At 36.7% G+C, this 27,572-nt stretch overlaps 1 protein-coding gene across 1 annotated transcript in view; it reads left to right on the top strand.

Annotated features, from left to right (window-relative positions):
• PPHLN1 (periphilin 1) overlaps positions 1-27,572 on the top strand; it is a 61,835-nt gene that overhangs the window by 21,114 nt on the left and 13,149 nt on the right. Inside the window, exons 6-9 of the mRNA XM_058023473.1 lie at positions 4,514-4,764; positions 8,598-8,677; positions 11,707-11,829; positions 14,307-14,447. Coding sequence (XP_057879456.1) covers positions 4,514-4,764; positions 8,598-8,677; positions 11,707-11,829; positions 14,307-14,447 — 595 coding nt within the window. The remainder of the gene's footprint in view (positions 1-4,513; positions 4,765-8,597; positions 8,678-11,706; positions 11,830-14,306; positions 14,448-27,572) is intronic.

The raw sequence follows: 27,572 nt of genomic DNA, 5'->3' as shown, positions 1-27,572 counted from the left end.
GTTTTCTATTTTAGAGAAATTAGGGGGGGGTCTTATTAAGACCTTGTTTTTAAAAAAAAGAAAAACCAAGGTCACATGCATTTGAATGCAGTTATTTTGTCTAATTTGATCGTAATTTGCCTAAATAGCACAATTTGTTTTTATTCTTGAGTTGCCCAAAGCTGTTTGCTCTTAATTCTTTGGTATTTAAATCTGTGTTCTGAGCTCTGTTTCTCTGTCCTTATCTGTGATTGACCATCATTTCTCCCTGTCAGATAGTAGAAGGTTTTAGTTTAAATATACTTTTATTATGTAGGCTGATGTTGCAGAAAGTCTAATGTACATTATCAACGGCAGTAAAAAGGAGGAGGGCACTAAGAAAGAGCAATGTAGTGAGATTTCCAGTGCCATTGAAGTGTATAGCTTTACTATTCAACTAAAGGACAAAGAAGCACTTCTCTCTAATGTTGCTATAATATTCAGATTGTCTTATTTTTTATTCTGACCTGTCATGAGATCCTGAGGTGGTGACAGGGAGAGAGGAGTTGAGTAGCTTTCATACCAACTGAGGTGGACAAAGATTTGCTGTTTGCTTATGATAACTTCAGAAGTATTGCATGCAGCATAAAAATCATGAAACATTTATATATTTTCAAATTTTTTTTCATACATTTCGTATTTCTGGGTATCCTTTTCTGCTTGAAACAGTGTTTCACAATGTCTGTTTCCTTTTGCCTTCATGCAGAAAGCTGTTCATAAGATTACACTGGCAGGTCCTAATTATGTTAATTTCATTTGGAGCAAAATGCAGGTATCACAAGTGCTCTGTTTACTTGCTTAGTCATAAAATGTTGAAAGCCAGTTGTCAATAAGGAATCTTATTGCCATTTCAAATGTTCAAATGAAAGCCATTGAAACCAGGTGCAATTCCTTCTATCTATGATGATGTAATTCACTGTATTGTTTTAGCTTAGGATAAATCTGCATAAGGATCTTTGGGCAATAACAAGAGATTATAGCAAATCTCCAAAGCAGAGCCTAAGTTGTTGGTTTGTTGCACAACTGTGTACTTTAGAAAGGAATGGAATGAGTTCTGGGAGAGGGGTGGCTGGAATCTTGCACCACCTACATTTACTTTGAAGATGCTAAAAGTGAAGGCGTTCTTGCCTCTTCTTTTAGAGGCTGGGGGAGTTGTATATTTTATTAAATATTTTCTGCATCATCTGATTCATGTTGGTAGTTCTTGCAATGTCCTGAAAAGGCAGGCAAAAGGAATTTTAGTTTAACTTTTCCTCTCCCTCCCCCTTGCATCTGTGTTATGAGGCAGAAAAAGTATTTTCAGTTAAGGATTCAGTTCAGATCTTGACTGTTTTATCTCTTTGCACTGAAGTCTGGTGTTGCAGAAGCTATTTATAACTTCTTCAATTTATTTATAAGTTGAAGATATAAAAGTGTGAGAGTTATTTCTAGGCAAGGTTAGTAATTAAGCATAAGCCTGTAAATGGAGTGTTTAATCCCTTTGACAGTAGCAGTAATTTTCTCAGATGGAAGGGATCACAAAACCATCTCTGACTTTTTAATCTAGGTTATAGGCAGCACTCACCTGTGAATTACTGGAAGACCCTCCTGTTTCTGTTCCACACATTATGCTGTTTTGTTACCAGTGTTCAGCTCAGTGTCAAAAATGAGAGTTATGGTCACTATAGCTGGACCATAATGTAGATTAATGTTCCAATTGAAAAGTTGAATGTAACGGGATATAGAAGTCCCAGAGAATAGTGAGCATGAAGTATTGCAGGCTGTTGCCCTGTAGCACAAATTCAGTGAGAATGTTCTAAGAGTCCTCTTACAGTAAAACCTTTTCCTTTATTGCATGTGATGTGCTTCATGTACCCAAGTACCTCTCTATTCCTGGGCATTTCACATCCAGGAAAGTGATTTAATTTTACTTTGGAGTACTCTTAAGAGATAAACCGGACACACTGGTTTGTTAATCTTTGTTTCACAGAGCTTAAGCTTATAGCACTGTTCATTTCTGGTCTGTGGGCAACTGAAAACCTCCTCAGTGTTGTATTCCCTTGATTTTCTGCTGTGCAGAAAGTCATACCTTTGTCTGTTCTGTACTTGTGTTTTGTCCTTGAGAAAACTGGAACTGATGGTGAACTGAAATAGCTGCCAGGCTGGAGCTCTTCCCCCAGCTGCCCTTGGGGAATGGTATATCACAATATGGCTGTTCTTGTAACACTTTGGAAGCTCCTCCAAGACTGCCAGCTTTAGTGAGAACTTCATGGTCAAGTTTCATCTGTGTTAACAAAGATACTGCTTCCTGTTGCAACACTGCTGAGAGAACAAAATTGTGCTTTTAGGATTAAGTGTGAATCATGAACACAAAATAAAAAGACTTGAGGGATGCTATATAAAAGGGATTAATTCTGTATTTGTTGTTAAGGGCAGTAGCTCTATTTTAAAGTCTATTTTGCATCTCTATTAAATATTGTCCCTGCTCAATAAACCCTTTGAGTATGTGTTGTAATCTGAAGCATGTGCTTAACTGTTTTGCTGAATTGGGGCCTTCGTTACCAAATTGCAGGTGTATGTTAGCTTAAGTATTTAAGGAAAAAAAGAACTGTAAAACAATGCTTACTTTGTTCTGTTCAGTGTGTTATATTAATGGAAAACTTCAGAAGTGCTATGCTGTTGCTATGCTATCCCAAATGGACTTAATATAGTTAATGGCATGAATGAGATATGGTCTAGTTAGGAATTGACATGCAGTGATGAAATAAAAATTCAAAAATTGAAAGTGAGATTCTATTTTGGGGTGCATACTATTTGTAGAATGTGGCTTTCAAATATTTTCCTGTTTAAAAGTGTGCTTCAGTTACAATTTTGAAAATTCTTACGTGTCTATTAGAGCATTTAGTATACATGTGAAATAGCTGGGGCACTGTAAACATAACCATAATAAACTGCTCTGTATACAGGGGTTTAATAACATGGTCATAAAAGTGTGTTTTACACTTAGAAGTGGTGTACTGGTCTGCCAGAAAGCTTGTGCTTTAAAAATATCATTATTTAAAGAGAGCGATTAAGAAGGAAATGCAAGAAGTGGCTGTGCCTAGGTCATTCCTGATAAATATTTGATCAATATGTTCTTTAATAAATAAATAACGCCCCACTTAGCTAGAAAAGGTAGCTCAGTGCAGGGTTAAATCTAGTATTCCTCAAGCCTGAACTTACACTTCATGTCTGTGGCTGCATAAAATGTTCATACATATAAAGAAGATGGCTTTCCATGCAAAAAGTAAACCTGCACTGTGTAAAACACAGCAGTGTCACTGGGGTTTGTTTTGTGGTTCTGTCTCTGAGGCTTCCATAGCCCAAGACACCTTTGGCACATGGAAATCCTTTGTCATCTGTCACAAATATGGGCCTGTGCCTTGCTGTAGGAATTGTACATCTTTTCTTCTCCACCAACACAAAACTAGCTGAAGCTGTGTTGTGCTCAGTGAGACCACCAGATCTTTGAGAGGCGTTCCTCTGTTTAAAATCCTGGACTCTGATGTGAAATAGGAGAGAAGACAGATTCTGAATTACTAGAAATGCTCTGAAATCTTGGAGATTTTGATGGAGAAGCTGAGAAGTACTTGCTGCTCTTACCAGTGCATCTTCTGACCAAGGCAAAAGTGACAATTCTAGATTCAGTTGGCTTGTATGTCTTTTAGCTCTGTGATTCTTTAGGACAAGTTTGAAATGGGCTTTTTTTCACCTTTACACATACATATACATTAATATGATTTACAAATAACCAACACATTTGTGCTGTGGTCTGGAGTAACAATATTTAAATTTAGTAGAAAGTTTTGGTGTTTGGTTTTAAATCAGTTGGGTTTGAGACTTTTTACATTAAAGTTCAAAATTAATATTGTATGTTGTGAGAAACATATTTAGGATATATATGTCCTCATATTTTCATTTAAGAGTTGACCTTGGGTGGATTCATAGGTGAGAGAATAGATATTCTGCAGTTTTCTTTTTGTCTCTGCTGGATATAAGCTGAATCTGTCAGCGATATTTTGTGTAGCAAGGTGTGTGAAATCAAATGGGGAATATAGGCCCTTGAAAATAAGAGAAAAACATAGCTGAAAAATGCCAAATAATATAAACAATATTTACATAAGCATTTTTATCTATGGTAAATTAAGGCTTAATTTCCAGGGTAAGTGTACCGAACCCGAAAAAAATTGTGAGAGTCTCATTTCATCAATATCTTTTTCCTATGTTTTAGCTGTATTGTCAAGAAATAGAAGGGAATTAGCTTCTAGCAATGAAGCATCTCAATGAAAGAATTACCTTTTTCTTTTTTTACTTGCTTTTCCTCCCTTGCTTAGTACTCTTAAAAACACTGAGGATTTTGGATGTGTTTTACAGTTAACCTGTTTGTATTGAGCAGGCACGAACCGTTGCCATTGTGCTGTTCCATAAACACTGCAAGGGCAAGCTAGTTACTTGTAATTTTCTGTTGTCTTCCCAGGGACGTCAGAGATGGCTTCAGAAGAAGAAGCTTCTATTCTTCTCATTATGGGAGAGATCGATCCCCTCACAAGAGGGACTCTCCTTTCTTCAGGGAATCGCCGGGGAGCCGGAGGGATTCTCCGCACAGCAGATCTGGCTCCAGTGTCAGCAGCAGGAGCTACTCTCCTGAAAGAAGCAAAGCCTATCCTTTCCACCAGCACAGCAGAAATATGTCATCTTTACATAAAAGAAATGTCTCTTCCCAGCAAGGTAATTCTGGATTAATGATGGGAACTGGTTAGTGAGGTGAAACTGCAGCTCACTGTATAAGCCTTTTTTCCTTACATGCTCTTTTTAAAATGGGAAAAGCTGACATTTTGTACTATGTGCTGTCTGCTCTGGTTGTTTCATTGTACTCTCTGTTCCCTTATGTATTTCATGTGGGAGATTGTAGGTATTATTTTGGTATCAGGTCTAGACTGGCTGTAGGAGTTTCAGCTGCACAGCTTTTTCTAGTATTTTGTATTATTTTTAGCATCGGCTCCTGTTATTTCTTTATGTGCTTCATTTGATTTCCTGACAAGAAACTTTGCTTCATCTACAGCAGATGAAGACATTTCTTCCCACAACCAGAATAAAACAGGGATTAAAAAAAAGAAGTAAAAGTACATACTTCTACTTGCTTAATTTTCTCCAAATTTTGCTAGACTTCTGAAACTGACTGTTTTTTAGCAATTGCATTTCAATGTCAAAATCTTTCAGATCTTGCTCTCCTTGAAGAAATGTGAAGCATCTCAGTTGAGTCTATTCTGACTTTTTGAAAGCTTGGCTCTTAATGTTTCCCAGAAGTCTGATGAATCATCTGTTTTGAAAATATTTGAGGTTTCATATTTAAATTATTGGGGGGGGGGGGGGGCTTTCTTTAGTATACTACAATCTTAGCCACTCCAGCTTATGTAAATTAATCCAATTTGATTTCCCATTCTGCAAAGGCCTTCTAGTGAACTGTGCAACCCTCCTGGTCATTTTGGCAGCTTTTAAAAACTTAATTAGATTTGTTTTTCACTCACTGAGAGGACATGTTGTTTCCAGAGTGACACTGAACCATTATGTAGCACTCCTTGTAAAAAAAAATTTTTGTAGTTTTGTTAGCATTGTTTAAATATTGAGGAATAATTTCACTCCTCACAGAGTAGAGATGGTCTTTCTATTTGGGCATTACAGTGCTTTTAACATTTTGTAGCAATACTTAGTGAACATAAATTCCTCTAACTGTAGGGGAGGAAGAAAAAAATAAGATAGTTAACTACTTTTCTAGAAGTCTTGTAGGTGCACAGCTTATAATTACTAGTGACAGGAAAACAATGTTGTGAGGAAACCATTCAAAATTTTGGAATGTTTCATTTTTTTTTATATTTTGAGCTTTGATCATATATGTATATACTGTATGGTTAGAATTACTCAGACAATAGTGGAGGTAGTGATATAGAAGCAGATACATTCACAAACCAGAAAAGGTGCTGATCAAGAGAGGAGCTTACATCTAGGTCTGTGGTTTTCGACATTTTTCTCCTTTTTGCATGGTTAAATACCTTTGCCAATCACCTTTAGGTAAGTTTTAAGAGACCAGCTGAGTTTTACACTGGACTATTTCTTTATTCCTTTCCCTGGAAAGGAGAACTACTAAAATGGCCCTCTAGATGACTGAATTAAAATATCTATTTGCAAGGTATGAATTGTTTAAATAATACTTTTAGAATAATTTTTGGATTTGATTTGCCTTAGGTAAGCTCATGTATTGAATATTTAAAAGGAACATCAAGTGTGACATCTCATAGATGTCACCAGTACATTTAAATAAATTTACCACATGCAAAATATATACTATTTCATGTGGAATTTGCAATATGGCATCTTTCTAAAATATTATAATACTATTTAAAATCATGTCATCTGAAGAAGGAATATCCCATGTCTGTCACAGTGGTCACAAGGGTTTTCAGGGTGAGAGAGAGACGAGAATGTGACTTCATGTTCAGAAGGCATGATTCATTAGTTTATGATATATATATATATATTACAACTATACTGCAAGAAATAGAGAGAAAAATTCTCAGAAGTCTAAGCTAAGAATAGAAAAGAAAACAAATAACAAAGGTCTTTGTTCTAGCAGATAGCGACACTCAGTTTTGCCGTGAGTGGTCAGTAAATCTAAACATCCACCCGAGACCAATCATGGATCTACCTGTTGCATTCCACAGCAGCAGATATCATGGTTTACATTTTGTTGCTGAGGCCATAGCTTCTCAGAAGGGGGAAAAAATCTTAAAGAAAGGATTTTCCACAAAAGATGTCTGTGACACCATGTCCTACATACATTCAGATAAATACAGGATTTAAACAAAGGAAACTGTGGGGGCATGAAGAAGCTTAGTAAAGGGAGGAAAGGTCGTATGGAAAAGGCAAACATTCATCTGTGATGGGAGAGCATGGAGAGGATGGGATGTTTAATTTTACAGATAGGGCTTTGGGGCTCAAAATAGCCACACACATTCTGAAAAAAATGGCCTATAAATAATGTCTTCTAATTAAATGTTGTTTTTTCACTTTGCTTAACTTTGAATAATTTTCTGCCTTTTGTATCAGTTCATTTCATCTGTTCAGGTGCAAACATAAAATCCATTCAACTGATACAATCTTTAAAGAATCAAGTCTGACAAAGGAGGCATGTGGGAGACAGAATTAGAGTAGTCCATTAGTTTAGAAGGAGGTGGCTCACCTGTAGGCCTGAGAAGCAGGTATCACAGGAGCAAAACTTGTGTTACTTAGTGGTGACTAAGGAGATCTTCTGTACTTTGTTGCTTTGACTCATTAAATTAAAGCCATATTTAAAGCCATAATGAACAATCACATTTATAGTTCTACAAAAATATATTCTATCCCAATTTTCATAACTCTTCAATAGCTTTTTAAATTAATCTCTTTATTAATTGCATTTATAAAAAAATAATGGAAGCCAAAGTAAGCTTATATTACCTTGGCTTATTTGTGATCAGTCAGCTGTTTCCAAGTCAGTGTGAATAGTCTGGTTAATTTAGGCCTACTGACAGCATGTTTGCTTTTTTATACTTTTGCAGATCTTTTAGATGTAATCTGTGGACCACAGCTTGAAAACTGGTAGTTTACACTGCTACCAGTTCTGTTGCTGTGGGCTGCCTGTAACTGGCCTATGGTGAAACTCTGCACAAATTGTGATTAGCACTGTGAATTTGATTTAATATTTTGCCAGTTTTAACTTCTATAAGAAAGACAGTGATCTCACAAGGAGCATCTGCTCCGTGGTTGTAGAATACAGATCTGTTTCCCATGGCAGGACTTTTCAACATACTGTGGCCTGTTAAACTAGTTCATGCACTACCCAGTTACCTTGAGTGATTGACTGGTGTCTAATATTTCAACTGTTTCTATTATTGCAGGCATATTAAAAAGTGAAATCACATCATCTTGTCAAATCATACTGATACACCCTTTCAGTTAATGATGGAAAAAAGGACTGGGTTTTCTTTAATGTGTGGAATGACACAGCTCTATCTTTTCTCTCCTTGGGAAGAGAAAAAGTGTTACTAGTATTTACCAGATGATGGAGTATGTAGATTTTATAGAATCATTAAGGTTGGAAAAGATGGAGTCCAACCTTAGACCTAACACCACCCTATCAACTAGACCATGGCACTAAATGCCATGTCCTGTTGTTTCTTGAACACCTCCAGGGATAGTGGCTCCACCCTCTCCCTGAACAGCTGTTCCAAGCTTAGCCACTCTTGCAGTGGAAAGATTCTCCCTGGTGTCCAGCCTGAGCCTTCCCTGGCACAGCTTGAGCCCATTTCCTCTTGTCAGTAGTTGCCTGGGAGAGGAGTTCAATTCCCATCTTGCTCCAGCCCCCTCTCAGGTAGTTGTTGAGGGTGATAAAGTTCATGTCTGATGTGAGAAAATTTCACTGCAATTTTTCTAAGCCAGTAACCATATTTGGTGTGTGTATATATATATATATATATTTTTTTTTTTTTTTTTTAATTTCTCAGTCATTAATTTCTTTCTTGTAGGTAAAGAGAGGACAGTTCAGTCACTGAAAACATCAAGAGATGCATCACCATCAGGGTCCACAGCAGTACCTCCATCAAAGGTGAATTTTCTTTTTGAGTACTTCACACTGGTTTTAGATTGTTCATTGTTAGATTTTTTCCCCAGTTGGAAGGAGATACTGCATACACCTGTTTAAGTGCATATTCCTTATGATGTTATTTCCTATTCCTTACCATAGGAGTAGGACTTGTTCATAGAATTCTGGGTTGTTGTGAGTATGTTAGTATTAACATTCATTTTGACACAGACACACCTGCCGTGTATTCAGTGGGAAAAAACCCCAGGCTTTGGTTGTGCTATGTCATTCTAAGTGCTTATCTCTTACACATCTCTTTTAGAGCTGCTGTGCCAGCTGATTGCCATTGTCCGTGAGGGGAGAGGCAAGTGATGTATTTTCAGTGATGTAAATAGGGAAAATAAGATAAAAGCGATTATGCACAAGTTACACTGATTTGATAATTTATAATTTGATAATTTATAATTAGTTCACTTATTTTGATTTTAGACTCAGCATACTGCAGCTTAGTATCAAATCCTTACTTAATACACACCTTTGAGAACAAGGAGGCATTGCAAAATCTCTTGCTCTTGAGTTAATACGCAGTGTGAGTTTGAGCTCTGTAAGTGCTCTGCTTTCTTCTTCAGTCAGGTCTGATCTGTGCTATATTGGTTTTTTGCCATCAGTTTGCAAGTATATGCTAGCAGTGGATATCCACGTGATATAGGCTATGCAAAATGAAACTTTGTTTGATGGGAGTCATTTCCCAGACAGCATAAATACTTACTGGGTATGCATCAGCTGCAGAAATGGAAATACTTCCATGGCTGTTCATTGACTTTTCTCTTCAGCCCCCAAATCTGCTAATAATGTAACTGCCCTGTGTCAGTGGAGCTTTTTGGAATCTGCCTTTTGGCTGGAATTGCACTGAACAGTTAAGTTACCCAAGTGCTTCACTGACTCAGAAGTAGTGACAGAAGTAGTCTTGGCAAAACATTAGCATCTCCAGAGGCAGAGTATTACAATTTATCAAGGCTTGGGAAATTAGTTATATGCTATATATTAGTGATTAAAGGAGATAATTTTCAATGCTCTAAGTTATAATTTAGCTCTGAAATTCTTACAAAGGTATATGTTCCCATAGCAATACCTCTTTTCACTGTACTATCTATTTGCAAATCTAAAAAGGTTATCTTAATCTATAATTATTTTTTGCCTATTCATGCATGTGAATCAATACCTGTTGATGTTACCTGATCGTAGCCACCTGTTTGACTATGGTATGAAATATTTTGTATTTTTCTTAGTTAGCTGTATGGATTGTAAGCCTTGGAGGCTGTATGCAACATAGAGCAGAAGGTGGATGTGTGAGACAGGAACAGCTGCTGAGCAAAGTGACAGCCTTTTGCTTTTCTATGTTCTTGATGAGATAAAAAATACAAAAAAAGAGACTTCTGTTTTTTTGGGGGTGGCTGGGGCAGCAGTTTAGGGGTTTTTTTTTATGAGATGTATTAGATTGGTTGTTTCTTGAAAGTTTGCAGCCTAAATAGCTGCTGCTATTTTCAACTGAGAAATATGTTCCTGCTGTGTCTCTTCAGCTGAAGTGTAACTGTGCAAATACCATTGCTTTATTCCATAAAATTCACTCAGGATTTAATATGTATTTATAACATTCAACTTATACAATTAGATTTAGTGAAACTAAATTAAACAGATTTTTTTTCTGTATTCCAATAGATATTAGTTAATTTCTTTTATGGCTTGTGGAAATATAGCAGGTTATGTGAGATTTTCTATGATTATGTTACTCCTTTCTTCTAAGCGCCCTCTCCATATCCCTGCATATTCAATTTTGTCACCCCTGACTTCACTGGTTGTAATTCAGTAATTTGCAGTTATAGAAACAGGGATTCCTATTGGAACATTGTGGTGCACTTCTCTTCTGGATTCAGATAAAGGTGGTGTCTTTATGACACAGAATCCTGCAAGGGTTCTGTGAGTTGTGTATTTATGCCACACTACGGTACAGAGGTTTTTGGATAATATTTTCTTTGAGGTAAGAACAAAAGATGTGAAGACAAAGGAGTTTTGATACTGGCCATTTATATGACTTAGAATGAGCTAATGGTCAGAGGTGGAGTTTCTTTCATTTGGGTTTTTGTTTGTTTGCTTCTTTTTTTGCCTACCTGTTTGCTGAGATGGAACAGGCATGGGGTAGAAATTTTTATGGCCTTTTTCAGGTAGTAGAATTTTTTGTATCTCTTTTTCAGATACCCATCTTAGTGTTGCAATTTTTAATGCTAGAGTGTTATAGATTCTTTGGGTGCTTCTATGCATATAGTTGATTTAAGCTAAATAGCCACATAGTGATAACAAGATTTATAAAGCTCGCTGTTCCTAGACTGATGTTTGCCATTGTCTGCTTGCTGCTCTGATAGTAAAAGCCAAATAGTATTCTTGGATAGAAATCAATTTTTAAACATTATTAATGTGAGAATTTCCATTTGAAAAGGTAGATTTAAAAGAACATAAAACCATGACTGACTCTATTATAAATTATTAGCATTCCCACAAATAGTAAATAGAGGATTTTAATGGAACCAGGTCTGATCACTTAAACTTTGTGTAAAATATTTTTTCTCCTTAATTAGCTCAGGTTTTATACCCTACCTAGTATTTAACAGTTTATTTAAAAATTTTTGCAACCTTTTATGCCTGAAAATCACATTGAATTACTAGTTCACTCTTATATCTGACTGCTTTCAATGCCCAACAGGTCTCAAAAATTTTTTCTGTTATCTCTAACCTGTGAATTTAATAAACCTTATCTGGAAGATATAATGGTTTTGTAGTAGTCCACTGACTTTCACAGATTTATCTTTTTTTCCTCCTCTCTTTTTTTCTTTTCTTTTTAAAGAAACTTGACAGCAAATGAAATAATTTCAACTTTCTTGTTTCCTATTTTAAAATATTTTAGGGATTGGAATAGCTATTTATTTTAATTTTGAAGATGTTTGCCATGTGTAAGTGTATATTTCATGTTAAAGCTTGACTATAATGTTTTTGTACAGGCCTTGGAGAAGAGCAACAGACTATCAGAAAAGGAACTTGCAGAAGCTGCAAGCAAGTGGGCAGCTGAAAAGGCAGCAGAGAAGGCCGAGGAAAGCAATTTACCTGAAATAACAGAGTATGATGTAAGATAGGATTATTAATCCACTTATTTCCAAGTGTTACAACAATAGGCTCTTGTTTTTCTGTACTTTTCATAAAGGCACATTTTGTAACTTAATCCTGAATTTTTCTGCCTATGCTATTAAATATTTGTTGCAAGGGAGTGAGAGGGAAACTAAAACCTTGCAATTTATTTCTTTTGAATGAATACACAAAGCCACAGTACATTTTGTTAGTATAATTTGCCATGATGTTGAACTACACCTGACACAATACAGTTTCAGCTCTCCCAAGTGCTCTCCAAGGAGCTCTTGTAGTAGTGTAGGTCTGAATGTCTACTGAACTCCTTAAAATTAAGAGAGGACTTTGAGTCAAAACATGAGTGTACATGTAAAACACAAGACTTGAGGAGAGAAGCTCTGGTTTGTTGAGTTCCATTTCAAGCTGTCCCAGCCTATCATGTCATGTATTCTTTTTCAGAAAGCTGTCTCCCATTATATTTAAAATAAACCTTACTTTGTTACTGCAATGGGTATATTTTTTATTTTCCCCAGAATCCTTATTTCATTATTAATCAATGGTAATTATTTACCAGTTTATTCTTTTTTGTTTTCACCCTTTCTTGTCTTCCACTCCTGGCTATATTGAAGTGGGATTATAGCCCTTCTCAGTCATTTGTTATACTGCTCTTGGATGGGATGTCTTTTTGGGGTTCTGAATGTTAGTGAAAAATGTATTTTTCATTTAAAACAACCCAAATATTATGTTAATAATACTGTAAATACTCTGTTTCACTTCTGTGATGATTTTTTTCTTTAACTTTCACTTTGTTTCAACTTTAGAGGCATTCTTAAGAAAAACAGTATCTACTTCACAAAGTCATGTCTTAACCTTTCCAGTTAATGGGTTTGATTTTTTTATCTGTTTGTAAATAATTGTAGAGAAAATGGATGTGTCTTGGGAAGTATCTCATTTCTACTTGTAGAATATAAGGGCTAGATTAGAGAAATAAACTCAATCCATATTTATCTGAACTTTCAAGTCCTGCCCATTGATGTAATGGGTGAATGCATGAGCAGCTCCTCAGTAATGGTCAGGAAGATCTATTTAGATACATGAACTGGAAAAAGCAATTAAAAAAAGAAAAAAGGGGAGGAGGTGTTAGAATCAAGAAAAAGCAACAGCTGATCCAAAGATGAATACCATATGAAGAAGAACAGATGCATGAACATTTCTGAGAGGTTCAGGAGAGAAATATCACTGTGGTTCTTGATGAGGGGAAGGTAATGGAAGGGAGGAAAGAACAGAGTGGGCCACATGGAGTAGAGTTGTTTAAAGCATCCTCTGCACTTCAGGGAAAACTGCAGTGGCAAAAAGATTAAACATATGGAATCAAAGTGAAGCAATAGCTGTTGCTTGTGGTACAGTCTGAGATGATTTATTGACTAAGAAAGAGGGCTGTAGAAATGCTAATGAAGGAGGTCGGGCTTCTCATTCTGAGTGTTCGAGGAAAGGATTTCTTACCTTGATTAGTAGGCTGTCACATATGAATTGCAACAATTCTGAACTTTTTCCTGTTTATCTTACAAGAGCCTAATACTTGAACTTTGTGTTGCACTGAGCTTTTTAGTGGCCTTCATTCACTCTCAGGCATTTCGTTCTTTACTGGGATAGCAAGATTTGGGATTCAGTCGTAATGGTTTGTGTTGCTGCTAAGGTTTGAGCATGTGTTTAGAGGACTACTTAAGCTTTTTACTTCCTTTTTCTGTCTAATGCTTTTCTCTTTCATGTTAGTTAAGTCTTAAGATTCTTTGCCTCTATTTTTGGATAAAAGAAACTAGTTTTCATCTTCTTCAATTTTCAAATCTATTTTAAAAAAATATAAATTTGTTCCATAATACTGGATTTAAATAATTCTGTAAAACAGAATTGCTGTATTTTCTAGATAAACTCCTTGGAGGTGGCATGTGTTTTCTTTGGAGCAGGAATACTGTCTTAATTTCTGTTTTAGAGAGAGAAATCTTCAAATCACATATTTGCTTTTGCTATACGATAGTTATTGCAATAATAATAACCTGTGGCCCTGAATGCTTCAAGAGTTCTCCAAAATTTTAATTTTTTTGATATTTATGCTTTTGCTACTTTTATCCTTTCCCAGAAGAGTAGTCACATTTTCCTTGTGGATTTTTCTTGCTTTCTGGTGTTATAAATACCACATACACAAATTTCTTCTCAGTGGATGGGGAGGTAGAGGTTATCTGACATCATTGCCTCTACCCAGTTAAGGCTGTGTCACGGGGGGTTTTATCATGTCATGCTTTCTACATGTTTAAAATCTGTATTTCTGTGTCTACTAAGATTGTAGCAATAACACTTCACTAATAGTCTCGATGAGCCAAACAGATATATCTGATGACTGTGTTTGGGCTTTTGGGGTTTTTTCATCATAGTGTGATTTTTATTTTTCTCTAAAAACTGAATTTATTGTTTTTTTCTTAAGGCTGGATCTTCAGCTCCATTATACATTGAGCAAACAGAGGAAACAGAGGCAAATCTAACAGACAGTACAGAATTATACGAGGACAGCCAGCTTCTAGGTCGTTCAAAAGCAATTGCAACTAAGACAAAGGAGATTGAACAGGTGAGTCTCCTTGGCATTTTGTCACTAATACACTAATGATTTGCTCTGCTAAAATTACCTTGATTTATTTTTTCCTCCTCCTTGGAGTCTAATATGAATATAATTTGATTTTTCAAGACTGTGTGGTATCATCACCAACAGTTTAATTCTGAAGAACCATGGCATTTATCTGCCCATGGAAATGAATGGTAGTTTTCTGCAGCTTACATGCAACAGCTGCTGTTTTGCAAGCTGAGCTAAGACAATGACTGCCCCTTAATTCTCCTGGCTTTTGTTCAGTAGCCTGTGAGGCCATTTCCTGGGCTGCAACACTGTTCCTTTTTATTCACACTTGAAAAGCAGCTATCTACTGTGTTGTTTTTGGAGTTTATTTTTTTTTTTTCTTCTCTTAGTATTGACTTTGCCTAATCATGTTCATGGTGGGCACAGCTTTCCATGTGTGTGGGGTCTGGCTGGGATGGAGTTTTACCAGAGTGTGCCGTAGCTGTGGGAGCCATGATGCCGTTGGTTTGTCCCTGTGTGTCTGATCACAGGGTCACAAAGGCCCTAAAAAAGCAGGACCAGATGCATAAACTTAGGACTTTTAAAAAATGACAAACTGAAAAAAAAGCACAGGCTAGGAAAAGATTTTAAATAAATAGCTGCTGTGATTAATTAGCCTCATGCTGGTGAATGTGTGGTTAAATTTCCTTAGGCCCTAAGGACAAGGTTATAGTGAAAACGGATGAAAATTTGGTCATAAAACCGAAATACTGTTTTCCATATGATCTAATGCTACTGTGTTTGGTAGAGTTTGCACTTAATTCTAGGGAAATCTAGATTATGTTCTATAAAATGAAGCTTTTAGAAACTTAATTCAGAAAAGCCTGAGGAATAACTTCGATTTGGATTTTGCACAACCAGTTTCTCCTGTTGTTGATTTGAATATTGAAGGTGTCAGCTTCTGCAGAATTTAAATAAGATTCTAGAATGATGCTAGAGTATTTTACTTAATTGAACAAGATCCTTATTTTCTTATAAACAAGGACTGTGAATTTGTTAAGAATTAGACAAGATATTTACTTAATAATTAAAAATTAGGACTGGAAAATGATCCACGTATTTTTCACATAAATACTTAAAATTAACTTCTGGATCTGCAGTTAAATTTTCTGGATTTTTATGAAATTGTTGTGATAGAGCTGATGATTTTCATAATCATCATGAATATCATAATGAGTCATCATAATAAAATACTGTGAATCTTCCTACTATGTACAGAATCAGCCTGTATACTATTCTGTTTACTTTGAGTTCTCAGAATCTAAATGTAAATTTAGCTTAACATTTAAATCTCTAAAGTGAACTGTAAGAAAGCTTTTATAAGAAAGCTTTTTCATAATTTATTTCTGATTGTCTTGAAGATTCAAGTAATAACAGAATCATTATTTGGTTTGATGGATTTCTTTGCAGTTAAATTTCATTCAAGTGTTTAATGTAGTATTTCTGGAATGTAATTTAGTGGGAGGATTACTAAAATAAAATGCTGATTGCAAAGACTTATGCTGCAAGAATGGTGAACCTGTAATCCTTCTGCAAAGCAAGATTTTCAAGATGTTGTTTTTCAGTATGCACTGGACTGCTAGCAAGATATTTAAAATAAGTAAGAAATGAAGTCAAGGCATGTGCCACTGGGTATGTGTTAAAGGATTGGTAAGAGCCCAGCTAATGTCTGAGGAAATGAGGTCTGACCCATTGAACTACTTCCACTTCTGTCTCCTAAATTTTTCTTTCTCTCAGAGCACCAGATCTAATGATGTTTGCTTTTTGGTTCATATTTATCCTCAACCTGATTGCCAAGTATTTCTTGGCTCTTCTAGACTCCTGATAAAGCCCTCTTTGCTTTGCCCTCTCCATATCCATTTGTCTCCAAAGCTCTAACCTGGAAAAGGAACAAAATTTTCCAAATATGTACTTCATAGGATAGTTCTATTTCCTCTGGGAAAACCCAGAGGCAAAAAAACTGTGCTGACAGAACATGCACGGTGTCGCAATGGGCAAATCCATTGCTGTGCAGCAGGGAAACAGGCAGTCTGATGCCCTGGGCAGGAGGGAGGTGGCAGCCTGTGATATAGTCTGTTTTTTCTCTTAAGAAAAGCAATCAGAAATACCCCTTGAGCAATTGAATGAAATATTCATACAGGTGTTCTGTTTTAAATGAGTCCGTGGCAGTATCTTGTGTATCGCTCATATCACTCTTTTGTAAAGTTGCCACTGCCTTTTCTCTCAGCTACAATAACACAATTGCCAGTTTCAGAATTTTAAATGAAGTGTGATTGTAAGTGATCACCCTGGCTCATCAAGAAAATAGTTGTATATTATTTATTTGATGGGGGACTTACTGCAAACAGTCATGTAAAATCATGTCATTTGATGAAAAATAAAGTTCTTTGTGCGCTGATGATGACAGGGCAAAATGTGTCAAACCAAGGGCTAGTTGCTCTTTGCTATATAGTGACTATCTTCTAGGAGTCTGCAATTGCTTTGCAAATATTAACTGAAGCTGACACAAAGAGAGGAAACTAGAATTTCTGCTCACGGATAAAGGCTTAGAAAAATCCAGACACTGCTTAAACAGAGCCAAGAATGATCTGTGTCACTCCCAAACTAGAAAAACTTTGAAGTATATGTTTCATTTGAAGTGTGCAATATTACTTGGAAAGGAGGGATATGGCTGCAGATGCAGAGATGCTTGAAAATATTGCTGAAGTGAAACTGCAGATCCTGGGCATTTTTTGTCTCATCTTTGAAACATCAGGCATAGTGACATTCTTGTGGAAACACCTAGGTTGCATAGGACTTACCCCAGCCCATCTCCTCAAAACGGGGCCTTACATCAGGGCATTCAGGGCTCTGTCAAATTGAGCCCTGCAGATTTGCTATGAAGGAGGCTCAGGTGTTTCCCTGGGCAGCCTATTCCAGTGTCATGGGCTCTTGGTCTTGAGCTCAGCTGCCATCACATTCCAGAGCATGGTTTCTTCCCACCAAGGACACAGTTTCTGCTCACTACTTCTCTTGACAGCTTTCTGTCTGCATTCTTGAACTGCACAATCCCAGCTCCTTGGTGTGGTCCCCTGCTTTTGGGACCGGCTCTGCTGGGACTGGGCTCTGCTGCTCTCAGGGAAGGGTTCATTTCCCAGAACCTCCTGGCTCTGACACTTCATGATTGGGAGAATAGGGTTTTTTTCTGGCACTTCTGCATGGCAGGTACTGTGAAAATGGTTCCCTTCAATCCAGGTGCAGACTATTTTTAATCTTTGTTCTTCTGCATGCAGTGGAAATTGCGCAGCATTAACGTATATCTCATATTTTAATATAGCCCATGATGTGTTTTTTAATGTTGTGTCCTTAATTAAAAGCTTTGGAGAGTTTTGGTTGTTTTTTTTTTAATTTATTTTTAAATAGAGTACTGAGATAATGAGCCTTCTGGGTTGGGATGTTTTTTGATTGTTTGGTGGGGTTTTTTTTTGAAGTTAGGTGTTTCCTTAGGTCTTTGAACATGCATTTCCCTCTTTTCTTTGCTTTGACAATTTTGAAATTAGGTTTTAAATGTTGTCTGAGCATTTGCCTGAGCATGGTGAGCTAGAACCCCATGAAACAGATGTTTAAAAGATTGGTCTGGTTACTTGCAAACAGCATTGTAGTGAATTTTGCATCTGCATGTCAGGATCAGTGAACGTCTAGTTTGCTAATGTAACCATTTCATGCACTTTTAAAATATCTTTGCATGCATTACACATTAAGGTAATATTTTGGAGTTGTTTAGTTTCTGGTTTTATATAGTTAAGGATGAGCTTGTGCTTTTAGCATGTAATGTGCTGAAGTGTGGTGGTTTTTTTGGAAGTGATGACAAACGTGTCCCTGGTGTTAAATTCATAATTGGAGCTATTCAGCCTCAGTGTTGCACAAAAGGCTATCTCTTTGTTCTTCCTTCACGAGCACGGGTAGCAGCGATTCTTGAAATGCCTTATCTTGTCTAGACATCAAGTCTGTAACGCTGTGTTAATTAGTCCATTATTATGTGTCCACTTTTCTTACATGTTGCATATTCAAGTTGGAGTGACATGTATTACCTCTGAAAATCTATTCTTTTCTGAAGACAAATTTTACCAAATGACAATTTTACCAAGTACCCTCCTTGATTCTGTCAAAAAAATCAAACCTCTGAGTTTCTCAGTTTGGTTAGTACCACAGATTTCTGGCATCTAAGGAATTAATTAAGTACAGGAATTAATACATTCATGAATGCTTTTTTATTCTTAATGGGATCACTGGCTGACTGTATGCTTTCAGGTCATCAAGGTTTTTAAGTGTTTAGCAGAACAATATTTTTTAATGTTTAAACATTTAGTTTAATTGCTTCTTTAGTTGACATTCTAAATGAATATTGCTTGTATTAATGAGCTGTTGCCCTAATGGGACTGCCTTGTGTCTGGAAGATGCTGAAAATCAGAGATCTTTCTAAAGCTTGTGTTTGAAACTTCATAGCTATGGTGCATAGAAAGAAGGATAAATGGGGGTGTGACTAGGTCCAAGCTGTCCAAATTCTGTTTCCAGATCTGCTGTCTAAGTCCTTTTCTTTTTCAGGTAAATTACTGACATCTCTGACCTAGAGTTACAATTAAGTAAGAAAAGCAGGTTTTAGCAGTTACAGTGTGTGTGTGGAGTTTGAGAAGAGCTGTTCTGTTGTTCCCCTTCTTTGTCATAGCTCTTGTTCTGATAATGTCTATATAGCAATAGCTGAGTTGTCTTTGTGTGCACTTGTTATGGGCCTCTATTCTCTGGAGATGCTGCTCTGAGAGAAGACTGACCTCTCACAAAGTGATATTTTACATTGAAAGGACGTTGTTAAGATTTTTGGTTTTAATATCAGCAAAACGTGATATATATTTATATTATACAGGCATTTCTGTCATAATAAAATAACTACAGTTTGTGCAGTGTATGGGAGTTTGCTGTATGCCTTCCTCACTGCCCCCAACCCCTCCTGTGTCCTTTGCTAGTTTTGTTTTGCTTCAGGCAAAACTATTTTACAGTTCTTTAACAGTATAAAGATGAAAGAGGTTGTAAATATGAAGTAGCTTCTGCATCTTGGCTAGGGATAGGCTCATGGTAAATGCACTGGAAAAGTTTTGTAAAGCTTGGCTGTGATAGATTAAGTGCCTTAAGTTCTAGCAGTTTTAGTAAAATAAGTAAATTAATAAATTGGAGTAATGGGAATCCAGGAAGGGATGAAGGAGGATGTCAGAGCTGTTCTTGGAGGTATCTTTTCTTTTGTGAAGCTCACTTCAGCTGAGCCAGGGAAACTGGTTGCTGTTTCCTTTGATTAGCTTGTTGATCTGCTTGTGCTGTTGCTCATTTCAGGCAAAATTATCTAGATTATAAAAAATCCCCTAATTAAAATATAAGCTAAGAAGTATTTGAGTTAAGTGAAGCTGAAGGAACTGGAACAGTAGCTAAAAACACATTAAAGGATTATTTCTGGTTGTGGATGAGGTCAGACATGCTTTGTTTCTGACTGGAGTAGACCAGAGGAGGAGCAGGCCAGATGAGGGTAAAGAGGGGGAAGCTGTAGATGATCACTCCTTCCCAGCTCTGCTGTTGTCCTTCAAACCTCTGTACTTAACACACACTGACAAGGCCTTAACGATGGACTCATCATCATCAGTCTAATTTGGTTGGTAGTGCAGTACTACATAGCATGCCTCCTCTGAGCTTATGTTTATTTTACTTAAATGTAACTTGTAATTAAGTGTGTTAATTTATTTTTTCCTAATCAGAAAAACATGTGTGTCAGGTTTTGTTATTTTGCCTTAAGCATCTCAGAAGAAATGATGATAACTCTTTTACTTAATTATATCATCTGCCTATGTGGTTTATTAGTTTCCTTGTATCAGTATCCCTCTCCTTATGTATAAAAGTGATTTATTTCTTTCTACATATTCTTAGACACCTTTTCTTTCATATTAATTCTGACCTGCTAATTTTTCTATCTTTCAGTGTTTATTCTGGACTTCCTCTTTACCATTACATAATGAAATCAGTCACATTGTAATGCTTACTTGATCTCTATATTTCATACTTGCCTTAGGGGTTTTTTTGTTTGTTTTCTGTTTTTTGGTTGAATTTTTTGTGCTGGGGTCTTTCAGTTTTGCAAATATGACCTATTTATTATTAATTTGTGTTTTCATGTTTGTGAAACTACAAGAAAGAGAATATAAAAGGTTTTGGTTAGTTTCTTCATTGGTATATTTTATTCTCCTTATGAATACATTTATTTAAAGGAGGATACTTGTAGAAGGACATGAAAGCTTTAGCTACTTTTCATGTGTTTGGGCCACCATGCTTTAGAAGTTGTAATCTCGCACTTTCCATTTGTGCAGCTGTGTTCTGTTCCCTTTCTGTGGACATCAATGGGTTATTTGGTGTGCACTGCCGTGTTCATAATTACAAACTGCTGCATATGCAAAAGCAGTGCAGCTCATTTTGCTCAGCACCTGAAGGTATGGTTTAATAAGAAATTATATTACCACATTGCAGATTTTTGCCAGCAGCTTTTTTCATTGGAAAGCTGATAAAAAGTGAGTGTTATTTAATAGGCAGTGCTCATAGGGAAATACTTTTAAGAGAATTTAATACCAGAAATGTATGCATTTATCCAATAACAGTGGGGTATTTCTTAGAGGGGATTGAATTAAATGTAGCTCACCTTTAGCTTTCACCATCATTTATTGAAGATCTTGTTTGCCTTATGTTTTTTCATGTTATCAGTTTTAGTCCTGTGCTGATGCCATTATTTTCAAGTTGCCAAATGCTGGCTATTCAACCCATTGACAAATGCAGAGTTTTTGATGTAGAGGCACTTCTTTACCTGATCAAGCAGCTTGCAGACTGCAAGATCTCAGAGGATTGTTTGCTTACAGACATTCTTTAAGGGTATTGTTTACAGGTGTTACAATTTGGTGGCAGATCTCTGGAAGACTTAAATGGGAGAGGGCCAGTAATTAGGTACTTGATTAAATTACTGGGCTTTGTTGAAACCAAAAGAAATGTGGGAAAAAGTTGTTCAAATCTGAAAGACAAGATCAACTTCTTGGTCAGATAAAGTGAAAATCTGAGGAGTTATTCATTAAATAGCATTTTTTCAATCAAAAGCTGGTAGTGATTGAGTTGAAATTTCTGGTTCTGTTGTGAGAAACCTGAAGAGCAAAAACAGGATGAAAGACTTGGAAACCATAATAGTGAGTGGGCTGAAAAGAAGAAAGATTAGTTTCAAGAGATGATGAGTGTCAACAGGATTCGAAAAGGTGTTAGAAAGAGAAGAAACTCACTTAAAATGTGTGGGCCTTGATATACAATTAGGAATTAATTTTGAGAAATTGCCTACTGAAAGAACTGTCAAAAGTTGAGATGCTTGGAAGGATAAGCAGAATTGACACTGGCAAACCTCCTGGGAATGATGAAGGATAAAAACCAGAAATGAATCGTCTGAGCCTTGATAAAGGCAATAGTTCCTGTGGGAGTGAGGGTTATTGTTTTTGTGGGTTGGATCTTTTTGTTTGTTTGTTTGGGTTTGTTTCTTGGGGTTTTTGGGGTTTTTTTTGATGTTGGGCTTTTGTTGTTGGTTTTAATACCTTGGATTTAATTCAGAGGACAGATCCTTCTCTCCAGATTGGTTCCCAGCTTATTCTTGCTTTAACAGAAGGGCATTTGTGCATTTAAGAAGTAGGTTAACAGTGATGTTTTTTTTTATTTTTGAACTGTTTTAAGGATTAAAGATAAAATTATCTCTTAGTAGGCTCAATGCACTGAGAATTAATTTTTTATTCTACAACCTACTGTCTTTTCAGCATTGTAACTAGGGAAACCTGCTGCTTCCTGGATTGAAGCAGAATAAGAACAGAATCAGTCCTGTATACCTAGTAATTAGATCCAGAAATTTAAACTCCCCCAGAAAGAGCCCAAGCTCAAAGAATTACTGTCTAGCATCTCTGCCACCCAACACTGATTATGTATTAGCTCTATCAGTATTCCTGATACAGTCTGAGCACCAATCTTCTGAAAGACTTAGGATACAGGAGTCCAAGTGGTGCTTAAAACAAGGTAGATATAGGGCACACAGAGCACGGTGTCATGAGGGAAAGTTTCATAAAACCATATGTGATGATGGGATGGTGGTAACTGAACAAACATGTGAAAACCCATGGAAAGTGGCAAATGAATGGTAGTGGCAGGAGGGCTGGTGACAGGAAGGACTTGATGTTTGACATGGAAGCTGGTTTCCATTTCTCCTGCACTGACAAGTACTTTCAGGCCTCAGGAGGTTGAAGCAGGCAGCAACAGAGGAGTGTCACACACAAAACCTGTAGGTAGGGAAAATCTGCTGAAGTGTGAATCTACAGTTTTGTGGGGTTTTGTGTGTCTTTTACAGACTGTTCTTTATACAACAGAAGCTTGATTTTTAGATGACAGCTTTCCTGGTGCTTGTAGTTTAATCCTCTAGCCCATTTGTAATTTGATTTATATACAACACTGACTCATGTATAAATATAGGATCATCTGTGACCAAAGACACTTTACTGAATAGTTGTGTTTGTCACCTGGTTCTTAAATTTACGTGCTGTATCTCAGTGTCTCACCTAGCCTGATGTCCTCTCTCTTTTGACAGTTGTTCCATTGAGTAGGTTAAACTCAGTACGTTTTAAAGATGGGTAAATTATGCCTATTCATTTTCTCTGACCTTTAAAATACAGGATAATATTATAGTTTTAAAAGGCATCAGAATTGGAAGCTGTTCTATAATTAAATTTCCTAAATTATGTGGGGAAAAAATCTATAGTTGCTTAAGTTGCTTATGCATGTGCTGCTTCTTTAAGTTATGATTATGAAAACATTAGATTTTTATCTTGGGGTGTAAATGACTAATGTACATCACCATTTATTGCTGACCCACAAAAGATCACTTTCCTGTTTTGTTTGACTCTTATTTGCGTTGGTCTGGTGACTTGAGTCTTCAGTGGTTGTCTGGACATAAACTTGCATGGATATCACAATGGCATGCTTCACAAAATATGGCATGAAAACAAGGGCCAGGATTCCCCACAGGACAGGTTTATGGTGTGCCTGTTTTACCTTTCTGCTTTGACTTGGAAAGGCTAATAGAGTCAGGCTCACTTGAAAAAAACACAGAAAGTGAATACTGCCAAAATGGAGTGGGTCATGTGTTGTTCCTGGTCCTTTACTGTCTCACACTTCTTGAGAAGTAGCATTCATACATTAATTTTCTGCACTATTGAACTTCAAGTACCACTCTGAATGACACTAATAACCTGTAATACATGGGTTTGATACTGTTTCTTCAAGGTTTAATTTGTTTGTTAGCAATCTTTCCCCTTCTCTTTACTCCAGACAGCTTAAATACTTGATCCCATTACAGCATAAAATGTTCTACTTACCTGTGCACTGTGTGCTTACTTGACCACAACTACACACCTTACAAGCAGTCTACCACCTTTGTATAGTAAATAAAAGTTATGTATTAACTTTTTTGGTCACATGCTACCTGAATTTAATTTAAAAAAATCTACTTAAGCATTTTTAAACATAAAATCATAAATAGATTAGGATATGCTGACACAAGCTTTTCAGTGATCATCTACAGCTGGAAATTTGCCCATTTTATTATGTTTCTTCTTCACTTGGCTTCCTGGAGAAACTATCTTATGCAATCTCAGTATCTGTGCTGTGTATCTTTCGGCTCTATTGTCTGATTTCAACTAAATTCAATTTAGGCATAAACCAAGATGATTAGTTGTTACAAGCATTATGAAAATAGGCTGTAACAGAAACTGTATGAGTTCCAGTGGAGGATATATTATGATTGCATCCCATTATACATCAAGAAGCCCCTTAAGCAAGTGCTGCAGTCAAAACCAACCTGTAGCACTGCAGACTTCAGCTGCACGTTACAAAGAGTTTGGGGGCAGCCATAATTTGAGGAATTTAATCTCTGTTTTGTACTGTTCTCTGTAGTACAAAACAGAGATTTTATACTGCTATCACAGTAGTCTTTGTGGGGCTTGACCATGAATCAGATCAAGAAAAAGAAAGAATTTGTGGACACTTAGTTAACTAGTTCTCTTAAGCACAGTGTGCTTCCTTAAGTGTGCCTGCTGCTACAAGAGAGTACCCACCCTGTGCTGTGTGCCGAGCCACTACTGTCTCTGAATATTCAGTATCCTGGAAGTACTGCTTTAGACACAGTAATTTAATCACCAGGCAGAAATCTATAGAAAGCTGTAGTCTTTGATGGTATTTGCACAGTAACTGTTTATTCTCATCATAGGGAAGATAAAACTTGAAGATGTTTTTGTTCTGTTTTTAAAGCTGCTATGACCAGAACTGTCATCTTCCTTTGAGACACATCACCATCTTCTAACATTGACAGGATTGGTTCTACATATTTTTGAGAATTAACTCACTTGGAAGCACGAGTGCATCATTAAACACCGTCTGAACCGCCCCTTTCACCTGGCTGTTGGAGCCAGACTTTGATTTATTGTGAAGCAAACTGGCCTCTAAGTTCTTGGGACTATTTCTAGCTGAGGAATGAGGTGACCTCAGAATTGGAGGGTGGAGGATATCTGGAAGAGATGAAAGGATTTATGGTGACAGGAGAGGTAGGGTTAGTAACTGAGTGTGGGAAGCAGTGAACAAGGGTGGGACTGGACTCCCAGTTGAAAAAAAGAGAGATTTTTGCCAAGATCAGGAACTGCAGCCAAGAGGGTGGGGGAAGGAATGAGATGGGGAACATGGGTGGAGATGGGAATTAATTCCACAGGAGCTCTAAAGCCCATGGGCAAATGCAGTGGAGTTTCTCCCTGGCTGGAGGGTGGAGACGCTACATCATGCAAGAGAACCCGCTGCTATTTCTGGTGCCAGAGACAAGTGGGGAGCAGTCGGTGCTCCCAGCTTGGTGTCTCCCTCTCTGCATGCCCTCCAGGCATCTGCAGGAAGCTGCAATGGTAAGGCAGGAAATGCAGCGTTCCTGCATCAAGTACCTGGAATTGCTTTCTAAAAAATTTGGTAAACATGCCATTCACTGCTGTTGTTCTGTTTGGTTCAGTTTACTGTATTTGTCATCAACTAGGACGTACATGTAACATACCCTAATGTAAAAATTAGTTGCTTATTAAATTATTAATCTGCTTACCCAACTGTAGGTCTAGCCATAACTCAAAAATACTTTCACAAATTTTTTAAAATATTTTTTATAGTTTTGTCAAATTTACTCTTAGGCATCACTGCAGCTCACTGTACAGTTTTCCTTTTTCTTATGGATATGATATGGAAGATGATTTCTTGCAATTATGTTTTTGCTAAAATCAGAAGCAGAGATAAGCAAGTAATTATCTGGTGTCTCATGACCCAGATAAGTTACTAAAAAACCGTGTACTTCAGGAGTGTTCCTTTTTACTTTAAGCAGCTACCCAGAAAAGCACATATCATTATATCGAGCTGGCTCTGAAGCTTTTTAATGTGTGTAGGTGTTACTCGTGTCACAGTAAGCAGCCAGAGCAGTGATCCCAAAGAGAAGTATCTCATCTACTGTAAAGGTTGTTCTAAGTATTCCTAACAAAACATATGTGCATATTGCTGAGGAGTTATATTGAGATATGCAGAGGTCTGTTGGGGATAGAGTGCTGAGCTTGGTTTTGTCTCTTGTGGATCAACTAAGATTTTAAAAGAGGCAAGGACATTTAGCATGTTAGCTGAGTATGAGTACTCAGTGTCTGGTGTCAGGTGAGGTTTTATGCATGTAAGGATAGGAACTTCCATTGGTGTGTTTGCAGTTAATTTCACTATGTATCACTCAGCAGGTAGGTGTAGTTAGTAAGCAAGTGGTTTTTACTGTATTCCTTAGAGCTGGTCTATTACATAGTGCATTAAAGCTCTGAAAGAACATGTGTCCATATGTACATAATAGATACAGTGGGCAGTGTTTCCTTTCTTTAGATAATGTTTCCATGCAGTTATAGAACATACCTTTTGTTTATGTTTTCCTGTTTGGTAGAAATGCAGGAAATGTAAATGCATTGCTGTCATGAGGCGATACAGAGATGTTCACATAATTCAATTGACTTAAAATAGTTTTCAATGATTTTTTGATTTTTCAGGGTAGTAGGGTTATATGAAAGCTTGACTAAATACTTGCTAAAGGGATAGAGAGGACTCAGATAAAATTGTGGGATGAGTGAAGGTAGTCAGAGATAGCAGTGCTTCCTTTCTTAGGTATTTATTGGCCAACTGCAGGGTTTTCAGAGCAGCAAAAGTGATTTGGCTTTGTCCACAGTGCAGTTTGCTGAGCGTTGATGAACTAAGGTGATCAAAGAAAAGAGGTAAACAGGTGAAAAAGATTAATACTAAGTTAAAATAATATAAAGAGAGTAAATTGATTATGTTAAAACCAAGCGATAGTTCTAAAATCAGGTTTAGGTGCTTTTCAGCCAACAAATGTAAAGTGTTAGTTGTGTTTTTTTCATCAGAAGTGTAAGCTGTTGACTTACCCTAGAGAAAGCAACTTTTTTTCCCCCTTGAACAGTTGCTGTTACTATTTTACGAAGTCCATGGTACTCTTAAATACATAAATAAATTAAATAATTACTTGTGTACACTTATCCTTGAAATAGCAAAATTCTGTACCAGCTGATTTAAAAATAGAAAGCTTGCAATGTTTATACCTTTGTGTGATTTGAGGGAACAACAAGCCCACTGGACTTTCTAATTTAAATGAGAGTATAATTCATTTTCATTGTTGTTTTTTATTTAATTTGGTTTGCTCTGTTCTAAATAATTAAATATTTTTTTTCTTATTTAATTCTGATGCCAGACAGTAGAGTTCAGTCTTTATCAGCATGAGTTGTTCAGGGCTTTTTGATCTTGGCTTTTTAATTTGTTTGTTTGTGTTTAGTTGGGTTTTCTTTAGTTGTTTGTGGGGGGTTTTTTGTGTTATTGGGGGTGGTGTTTGTGTTTTGCAAGTTCTGGAAGGCTATGTGAAGGAAGCAATGCCTTATTTTTTAGGATACA

Source organism: Melospiza georgiana, chromosome 4 (assembly GCF_028018845.1).
Source record: "Melospiza georgiana isolate bMelGeo1 chromosome 4, bMelGeo1.pri, whole genome shotgun sequence".
Lineage (NCBI taxonomy): Eukaryota > Metazoa > Chordata > Aves > Passeriformes > Passerellidae > Melospiza > Melospiza georgiana.
The sequence above is the reverse complement of the archived record's forward strand: the minus strand, read 5'-3'. Positions and strand labels throughout refer to the sequence as shown.